Below are 10,608 nucleotides of genomic sequence, written 5' to 3' on the forward strand. Positions count from 1 at the left end.
ATAAGCTCAAATAAACTCTTTCTTTTATAAGTTGTTTTGGTCAGTGTTCCTATCACAGCAACAGAAAAGTGACTAATACAGGTCTTTTAATAAATTTCTTTCTTAATAGTAATAACCTTTAAATAAAATAAAGTCTCACATCACTGAACTTTCAAGCAGTGAATTGTATCACTACAGTCCATTCACAGACACTTCAAGTATAACTTTCAAGATTCTTTCCCATTCCAAAACTTTTTAAACACTGATAGTGTTTTATTTCTGAATGTGTGCTTACTGGATCTGCATATTTCCAATAATGTCCACATAAGATATCCCCTTCTTTTCTGCTTGTCTAAGCCGACAAGGAACTTCAAGATAACTTTCGCCATGGTCTTGGTCTCACGACCCATCAAATATTCAAAAACCACAATCACTGGCACTGGCTTCTTAGTTACACTACTTACCTCTGTCTTTATTGAGTAGACGGAAGCTTCCTATTAAGTGTTAAGTCCAGACTGTGGAATTTAGACACTCCACACTCTGGGACCTCCCCTTTAGGATTTTCATGTAATAGCAAAAAGTGATGCTCATTCGACCTGACCATGCAGGCCTTTGATCCCAGCTACAAGGAAGCTGAGGAAGGAAGATCAGAATGGAAAATCTGCCTGTAATACAGAGTGAGTTCTAGGTCATCCTGGGCACCATAACGAGACCCTTTCTAAAAAGAAAAGCAAAGGGTTAGAGCTGAGGATGTCACTCAGTGGCAGAGTACTTGCCTAACATATGCCAGTCAATCCCAAGTACCATGAAAAAGTGATAATAACCAATCAAACAAAAATGTTTCTTTTTAAAAAATATTTTCTTTATTATTTTTGTTTTATGTACATGAGTGTATTGCCTGCATGTCTGTAAGTGCACCCATATTGTGCAGTGTCCACAGAGGTGAGATGAGGGCACTGAATCTGCTGGAACTGGAGTTACGGACAGCTGTTACCTGCCATGTGGATACTGGGACTTGAACCTGGGTGCTCTGCAAAAGCAGTGCTCTTAACTGTTGAGCTGTCTCTGCAGTCCATAAAAATATTTCTTAGATTATTTATTTTCTTTTTAAAAGCTAATGTGGGGGTTGGAGAGATAGCTCAGCAGTTAAGAACACTGGTTGTTCTTGCAGAAGACCTGGGTTCGAATCTCAGCACCCACATGGCAGCTAACAACTGTCCATAACTCCAGTCCCAGGGGATCTGAAAGCCTCTTCTGACCTCTGTGGGCATTGCACAATGTGGGTTAACTTACCTATATGCAGGCAATACACACATACACATAAAAATAATAAATAAACTTTTTAAAAAAGTTAAAAGCTGCCAGGTGTGGTGGCCCACGCCTTTAATCCTAGCACTTGGGAGGCAGAGGCAGGCAGATCTTTGTGAGTTCGAGGCCAGCCTGGTCTACATAGTGATTTCCAGGACAGCTGGGGCTACAAGGAGACCCTGTCTCAAAAAGACAAAAAAAAAAATAAAAAGTTAAAAGCCAATATGTAAAACATATATACTGAAAGCTGTATTGGGCCTCTTGCAGCCTTCTGTGTATTTTTAACTTCATTTTAATAATAATCCTATTTAAATTTTGTCAACCAGTATTTAATCCAGCTAATAACTAAGCAAACAGCCATGGATGATCAACATAGAAAGCATTTGTACAGTGAAAGCATGAAAAGCAGGGTTTCTCTACTTTTAAACTTATCACCTAATCCCTTTCCTCTCTTACATTGTTATCGTTCCTCATAGAACTCATTCTGAAGCAGAAGGGAAGAAAAAAACGCTGTGGTGGTTTGAATGAGCATGTCCCCCCCATAGGCTCCAAGTATTTGGACATTTTATCCCCAGATGATGGCGCTGCTGTTTGGGGAGGTTTTAGAAGGCATGGCTGTCCTGGAGGAAGCACGTCACTGTGTGTGGGCTTAGAGAGTTCTTAAGCCTTGCCAGATCTCAGAGTCGCTCTGTGCCTGCATGATGATGTGAGAGCTTAGCTTTTGCTGCTCCTGTTCCAGCCACCGCCAGCCACCACGCCTCCCTGCCATGATGGACTGTAATTCCCCTGGGATCATAAACTCAAATAAACTCTTCCTTCTATAAATTGCTTGGATCAGTGTTTCTATCACAGCAACAGGAAAGTGACTAATAACAACCACACAGTGAATCTAGTTCTCCTCAAGCAGTAAGAGAAGGAAATCTGCAGAGGGGAAGAGATTTGGCAACAAAAGTGCTAACACATTAACATGCTGATAAGACTTGGTTTGTCACAGAGTCTAATTAAGTTGAATCAGCTTCTCTAAATTTCAGTTTTCTTGACAAACGGTCAGAGGAAAGAACTGTAACTGGTAAATGGTATCTGTCATTTTAAGTCCTGATTCTGAACAGAGCCCCAGATCTGCATTAAATTGAAGAAGAAATAGAAGGAAAAAAGAGGAAATATTCCTTAAGTGTGTCCCAGCCTGTGGAAGGGGAAGGGGGTGAAAATAATACAGGTACAAAGCAGAACTGGGAATGCATGGTTGACGATGTCCAGAAAACCCAGGAAAAGGAGCCAACCTGTCGGACCCTGGAGCAAAAGATAAAAAGCTGGAGTCAGTAAGAGAGACGGAAATGAATAGAACTGAAATGGAAGAAATATGAAAATTTGAAATATGAAAAATTACAGGCTCCACAAGAGATGGATGGGAAAAATAAACCCACAAATGTTTTAGAAGGCAGTCCTGAGGAAAAGTCCATTTCATAAGTGATCCAGCCTAAATTGCAGCATAACATGGAAGTGCAGCACAATGACCTGGGGTTTAATTTAGAAGGGACAGAGCAGGAAAAGCAAAAATTGAACTAGTAGATTGCTAGACTGCAGCAAGACCTTTGAATGCTGAAGAAGGAGCCTCAGCAAGAGCTGGACATACTGAAGAAAACATGAGCAAGAAATGGGGCGGGGGGAATCAAACAGAAGCAAGAAGATCTTGAATTGAAGCACAATTTCACAGTAATACAGGTGATGAGGGATTTTAACATCCAGCTGGCACAAAAGGAACAGTAACCGGAAAGAACCCTAGAAGAAACTATCCAGAAGGTCCAGGAGGAGGAAGCTAAACTTTTAGAAAGCCATCAAGAAGAGAGAAATCAAATGCATAAAAAATGCTGCAGATGAGAATGATCTAAAAAGAACAGCCAAATGATATGAGGAAATCCTTGACTCCAGTGAAGAAGAAATGACTGCACCGCAAATAACCTGCAGGCTCAACTTGCAGAGCTTCAGAAGGAATCAGATCGCAAACCGGCACAGGAGGACAGCACGGGCGGCAATGTCACGATTATGGAGTTCCAGACCCGCTAGCACCGAAGACTAATCAGTGAGTCAGAGTTGAAAGAACAAGAGCTCAGAGAACAGATTAACAATTTAGAAGACCATTTGAAAAAATATGAAAAGGATGTGTATTCTACAACTGTAGGGACACCTTGCAGAGGTGTCAATTTCTACCACACTGATGTCTTCCTCTTGGGAGAACCTACAGCGTTTGGGTATTTGGGAAAACTGCTTTTTGAATATATGATGGGTCATGAGACCAAGACCATGGTGAAAGTTATAACCACTGTCCTGAAGTTCCCTGATGACCAGACTCAGAAGATTTTGGAAAGAGAAGATGCTTGACTAATGTCCATGTCACCTCAGTCTGTGCTTAGTTAGCATGTGTCATGGCTCCAAACTCCATCTTGAATAAATGAGGAGAGAGGGGCTGGGAAGCTGCTGCTTAGAAAGAACCGCCCACATTTGCTCATCTCTGAGAACAAAGTTCTCATGGGGGCCGTGTGCAGTATGAAGATGAAGAGTCTTACATCAGCCCACAGACACATTGCACACTGCTTTTGAAATAGATTTTATTGGTAGAGAAATAGTGATAGGTTTTTCATTTTTCTTTCTTTTTTTTTTCTTTTTTCAGTTTTCTCTGGGAAATCTTATGTTGTTTAAAAGACACCTTGGATAAACTGGCCTGATTTGTGAGCTCATTGGTCCCTTTCCCTATTCTTTCAGTCCCTCTTTTTAAAGAACTGCTTGTCTTATTTATTTTTAGGGTGATTTATTTTTTTCCTTTTTTTAAAGATTTGTGCAATACATTTTGAGGTGAAGCTTAGTGGATTTTTTTTTCTGATAAATTAGAGAATTTAAATGACTCTTACAGATTGATTTTTTGAGTATTTGCTAAAACCTAATTCTTTAAACTATGATAAGTCCCAAATGACAGCACCTTGTTACTCACTTAGTGTTTATACTTGTATTTTTTAGAGGAAATAATACTACTGTAATTGTAAATAGTCAATACAGATCTGTGACTGTTGGCCATGTCATCTCAGAGGATCAGATAAATAAAGTTTATTTCCTATTAAAAAAAAAGAAAAAACAATGATTGGTAGCTTGACCATTACTTTAAAATATTCTCGTGGGCTGGAGAGATGGCTCAGTGGTTAAGAACATTGGCTGTTCTTGCAAAAGACACGGGTTCAAATCCCAGCACCCACATGGCAGCTAACAACTGTCTATAACTCCAGTTCCAGGGGATCTGACAGCCTCTTCTGTCCTCCACTGGCACTGCATGTCACGGGTACACTTACCTACATTCAGGCAATGCACGCATACACATAAAATAAAAAATAATAAATAAAATATTTAAAACATTCTCCTTCGTTTGTTTCAGGAAAGTAATAGATCATCCAAAAAAGAGGTTTGGTATTCCCATGGATCGGATTGGTAGAAACCGGCTTTCAAATTCCAGAGGCTAATGGATTCCAATTGTAAGTACAGTTTGAAGAAGTAGCAATATGGGCAGGTGCTTAGAAATATTTCACAGTAGACTAATGGACCCATTCTTATTTATAAATACACCATTTAGTTTCTTTCTTAGATACCTACTTTAAAAAACATTTCTTTAGTCAATTAACATATTGACGTTAAATAAAAGAGTTTTATAAAGGAAATGAATATCCTACCAGAATGTCCAAAATTTTAACATTACAACACAACACTGTTAACAATCTACAAAGTTCCAACCTGAGAAACATGGGGTCAAGTGAAAAGAAATCTCTCTCCTCTCTCTCTCTCTCTCTCTCTCTCTCTCTCTCTCTCTCCTCCCATTCCCCTTCTTTCTTATTGTCCATGTCTCTCTTCCCATCCCCTTTCTTGTCACACACTCCTGATAAGGGGTTAAGGAAGTGTGATTGGGCTGCATTTGTGGGCACTCTGGGGCACATGCAGCTCACAGGCAGCAGACTGGACACACCTGAGGGAGACTTAGATTTTATCCTTCAGATGGGAAAGTAATAACCTAATGCTTCACATAAAACAGATTTAGCTATTTTCACAAACTCCTGTGCAATTATTGAATCTTAATATACAAATATACAAAAAGGGCTAAGATTATAATTACCTTATGTCCTAGTTAACTTTAATTATCAGCATGACCCAGTCTAGAGTTATACAAGTAGAATGCCTCAATTGAGGAATTGCCTAGATCAGATTGGCTTGTGAGCCGTCTGGGGTGGTAGGGGGTGGTCTCTGGATTATTAATGGATTCAAGAGGGCCCAGGCAACTGTGAGCAGTACTTATCCCTAAGTAAGTGGTGCTGTGCTGCTAAGCATGAACCTTGGAGCTAGTCAGAGAGAGAGAGAGAGAGACAGAGAGACAGAGAGAGAGAGAGAGAGAGAGAGAGAGAGAGAGAGAGAGAGAGAGAGAGAGAGAGAGAGAGAGAGAGAGAGAGAGAGAGAGAGAGACAGAGAGACAGAGAGAGAGACAGAGACAGAGACAGAGAGACAGAGAGAGACAGAGAGAGACAGAGAGAGCCAGAGCCAGAGCCAGAGCCAGAGCCAGAGCCAGAGCCAGAGCCAGCAAGCATCATTCCTTTAAGGCTCCTGCCTCCTCCAGGTTCCTTCTCTGACTTTCCTTAGTGATGGATTATGACCTGGAAGTGTAAGCCAAATAAACCCTTTCCTTCCAAGTTGCTTTTTGACAGAGTGTTTTATCACAACAAAGCAAAATAGAACAACACAATGTATCACTTTATAATTATGAATAAATGTGTAGCAATCCCTTTATTAGAAAGAAGAAACATTCTAGTGATACAGGCCATTTTGTTGTGAATGGATATGTTACTGAGTAACAATAACATAGAACAAACGGAGGAGAATGGTTTAGCACAAAGATTGTCTACCAGGAAATCAGCATATTTGTAATGTCTTGGTTCTCTGACTCTCATCTTGTTCCTGAAAAGATACCATAACTGTCTTTCTTTCTTTTTATGGTAAATATAGATTTATTAAGGAAAAGTGAAAAAAAAATCCCTAAGAGTAGGAGTGGACAGAAAGATGGATACCCAAAGATACCTTAGTTATAAACATCTTTTGCTCTTTAAGTAGTAGCTTAGTGTAATTGTGACAATTGCATTAGATGCTTGTAGTGTCCCTGGAATCTCTTGACACATATAAGTGCTAGTGATAGGAATCTATACTCCAGCTCTGCTGGACAATGTACGTGGTGGTTCACGTGTCTTCATGCAACTGCCCCTTCCACAAAGCAGTACAACTATTATCTCCAATACCCTGAGGAGCATTATGCTCCTCATGCAGGGTAAAGGTGGCAACAAGAAAAATCACGCTTCACAAATTCAAATCCCAGGTTCAAATCTCATCTACTTGTAAGCTATGGCATCTTAATTTTTGAACTCTTCCCCCATAAAGCAAAGATAATGATAATTTATATCTTATAGTATTTTCCTGAGTATTAAATGAATTGATGCATATTAAGTACCTAAGATTATACCTGATATCCAAATACTTTATAATGGTTAATAATAATTATACAAATAAGTAAAAGAGATTAGTTCACAGTATCTCAGGGATAGTAAGTTATACATGGAAAATTTAAATCTAGAAAGTTTAAATCCTGAGATTATGTGTCAAATAAGTTCTTTAATCACACATATTATATTACAAACAGCAAATGTTTGTTGTCCATGATGTTTTCACCAAGTAGAGCTCACAGAAGGCACGTCCTTCCTCCCAAGCAATTAAGACAGCCTGCAATACTTTCACAGTCTTGGACTAAAGAAGAGGTCATTCTGTTTTGGCTTCTCTATCCTGACTCCCACACCAATGATGCAGATTCCCCAAAAGTGTCATATTAGTTTGATCTACTCATAGTTTATATTACACTAGTTTTTCTTTCTCTTCAAATGCTTTAAAGCCCTACAGAGAGAGGGACAGTATTTTTATGACAATGACTTCATTAACAGAAATTTTGACTTCCAAGGATTTGTTGATTATTGATGCTCTATAGTCACTGGATGATCACAAAAGTGGGAGGATGTGCTGAGCATTACAAAGAACACAGATTTTTGAACAGCAGCACCTCCCAAACTCACACTGAGCTGTTTTTATTTTTTTCTTTTTCATATCTAGAAATAGACCTAAAGCTGGTCACTCTTCAGGGTTATTAAGAACTGTTACATTTATATTTGAAGAGGAATTAGATAACAGCTATAAAAGTCAAGTATTTCATGGAATCAAGGTTACATCTTCCAGTTTTCTGATGCATCAACATGGCCCTGATATTGAAATAATTAACTCATTGATTTCTATGTATACTTTTGCCACTCTTGATTATCACACGCATTAGTATCTCTGAATTCATCAAAGTTCATGTGATAACCAGTATAGGAAACTCATTTTCTTTTGAACATTGACAGGACAGGAACCTGGGCAGAAAGAAGAGGGCTCAGTTGCCATACTGTTTGTGGGAGTGACTTTTATTAATGGCTATATTCTGGACTAATGACTTTTAATTAACCCCAAAAAAATCATATACTCGAGTCTGATAACCTGGAGTCTCCTTGGCAACCTTAGTTTGTCCACCCCAAAAGATAACGAATGAATGTGGGTATGCTTGAGAATTAACACATCAAAGTGCTGCTGCAGTGCACTCAGGCACTGGACACAGTGGAGACTGCAGAGGATGGGTGCCCTTGGATTAATGTGAATTAGGGATGAAAAGACCAGATGGTCTCTGAGGATTAAGGGTGGAGCTGAAATTGAATTTTATACTTCCCAATGAGGCTGGAGAGATCATTTTGAATAAATTACGGATGTGGCCTGATGGGGTACACAGTGGGAAAAACGGGGCTACACAGACAGTTTCATTGGCACGGTGAGGAAACCAACAGCTCATCTACACAGGTTGAAGGGACAAGAGCTCCATCCATGGAGTTCTGAGAGACAGGTGGCGCTAATATAGATAGCAAGGGGAACTAGTGTCTTTGGGCCCACTCTTAAAAACTTAATTTAAGAGTTAGTCTATTTGTTCAGATGACTATGATGTTGATATAATAACGAGAGCAGCCCCTGCCCAGAACAGTGATGGGGAAATCCAAGTTGGTGCACTGTGTTCACTTAACAGACTACTGACCATCTTCACAATCACCGACTTTGTTATTAAAATATGAAGATAATAATATCACAAGAGAGTAACCTTAGAAGAGAATTTAGTGCCCTGTATTTGCTTTCTCTTTTGTCACTGGGGGCTCACCTGCTCAGTCATTGTTTCTGTTAGTTATTTCCCATCATTGTCAACAAAATTTCTCAGATACTTACTTCCTCTTCTGAAGGTTTGCCCTTTATGCGGAAGGCAAAACCCATAAAATCATGTATTTATCATTTTCATTCAATTTCAGATTTTAATACATTCTTCCTACTGGCAGAGTATTCCTTTGAATTAAATAGTATTTGTACAGCATAGCAGTTGCCAGGTAACAACTTAAGAGCTAGTAAATCTTGTTCATATAGCCACATAGATAGATACAGATTCAAGAACCTATGGGTCTTATTTAACCAATCCCAGCTTTTTAAAACACCTCAGGGAGCTGGAGCCATTGGAGGAGAATGATGTACCCCAACTTTGACAGATCTCTGGCAAAGCAAGACCGAGGAACCAGGTGGTTGGTCCTCCTTATGAATTGCCAGTTCCTCTTCGTGCCAAGTTGTTATTGTTCGATGCTAGCATCACTGATCATACCTTTGTTTGTTGGTTTGTTGATGCTGGGAACTGAACCTAGAGCATTTCAAATGCTAGGCAAATGTTCCACCCGTAAGCAAGCCCTCACCTTTAAAATAGTTCTAAGCCAAAGATAAATGCTATTCTGACCATTTTTTCTCTCTCTTTCACTTCTGTTGGGGTTGAAGCACTCTCTCTTGCAGGAGGCTTAGTTTGGGGTTTTTACCTGCTGGGTTTCACTTTGACTTTTCACACTAAGAGTGAAACAGGTACCTGAGAAGGAAATTTTGCTTGGTTTAAGGTCAAGTCTGTATACAGCTGCTGGGAGCTAACAACTTCTTAAAGGAAATACCAGTTCACGCTCTGTTACATTTTAGAAAGCAATATAATGTTATTTGCACAATGTTTTATTCAAATCATTACTATGTCATATCAAAGTTTTGAGTTTGTAAGCACTTCATGCTTATCTAAGATTTCATAGCTTTCCCAGATGGAATTAAAAACTAGTATTGAAATCACCATTGCCTGCTTAAGGAGATTAGAAATCTAACCATTGGTGGGGCTGCTACTTGCTACTGCCTGCAGTAAGACTTTTCCTTTGATAATGAGGCACATGTTGGTGCTTTATACTGACATTTTTCTCCAACCACAATGTTGAGACCATCACTTATACAAATTAACAGAACTCTGAACTGCAACAGTAATCACATATGTAAATAAATGGCAGTATAATGTTGAAACCCTGTAACACGAGCAAAATATACAATTATCAATATGTGATAACAAGTTAGTCAATTTTTCCTTCTGTTTCTCATGACAACATCCTCTGAACCAAGACTGAAGAGTCAAGAGAAATAGAATATAGTAGGACGTAGCTGAAGAAAGAACAGATATATTTTATAATTCTTATTAAAACTTAAGCTCAGGCTTAAGCTTATATCTTACAAATGCTCTTTAAGGACATTTTTATCTGTAATTATTTTACAATTATTGTTATAAAATATGTCATGTAATTAAAAGTTACCATGAACTACCATATAATTACAGATCTAGTTCTTCTCTGTTGAAGTTGTGGTTTTTCACCTGCTTTACAGAGTTCATAAATAAAATAACTTTATTTCACCTCTCATATTTGCAGATATGACTTCCTTGGGCAAAATGTCACAAAGATATGGAAGATGCTTCAGTGAAGCTCTTCAGTATTCCTTAATGGCTAAACTTTCAAGGAACTGACCTGAAAACCCTTCCCAAAGTTTGAACTTCATCTCAGCACATCATAGCAGTGTTATGGTATAAACTGAATCATCCAGATCATTTGAATGCATGTATATTTTGAAGATATTTTTAATGATGTGGAAATGGTTACCTACCCCTTAAACCCACTGTTTTAAATAATAGTCAAAGCCCACAACACATGAACTCTCTTCTCTATGTACTTCCCATTATTTGATTTTTTTATAATTAAAGAATAACGGAATAGATGTGCTTCTGTAGAATTAGATACAATTATTTTATTGTTAAGGAATAAGAAAAGACAAAGCTGTGTATTTTCTCTT

The 10,608-nt window shown here is 38.6% G+C and overlaps 1 protein-coding gene across 1 annotated transcript in view; it reads left to right on the forward strand.

Annotated features, from left to right (window-relative positions):
* Ostn (osteocrin) overlaps nucleotides 1–10,269 on the forward strand; it is a 56,503-nt gene extending 46,234 nt beyond the window's left edge. Inside the window, exons 4-5 of the mRNA XM_008839694.1 lie at nucleotides 4,709–4,805; nucleotides 10,191–10,269. Coding sequence (XP_008837916.1) covers nucleotides 4,709–4,793 — 85 coding nt within the window. The 3' untranslated portion in view covers nucleotides 4,794–4,805; nucleotides 10,191–10,269. The remainder of the gene's footprint in view (nucleotides 1–4,708; nucleotides 4,806–10,190) is intronic.
* The last annotated feature ends 339 nt before the right edge of the window (nucleotides 10,270–10,608 follow it).

This window comes from Nannospalax galili, unplaced genomic scaffold (assembly GCF_000622305.1).
Source record: "Nannospalax galili isolate Female #2095 unplaced genomic scaffold, S.galili_v1.0 scaffold559, whole genome shotgun sequence".
Lineage (NCBI taxonomy): Eukaryota > Metazoa > Chordata > Mammalia > Rodentia > Spalacidae > Nannospalax > Nannospalax galili.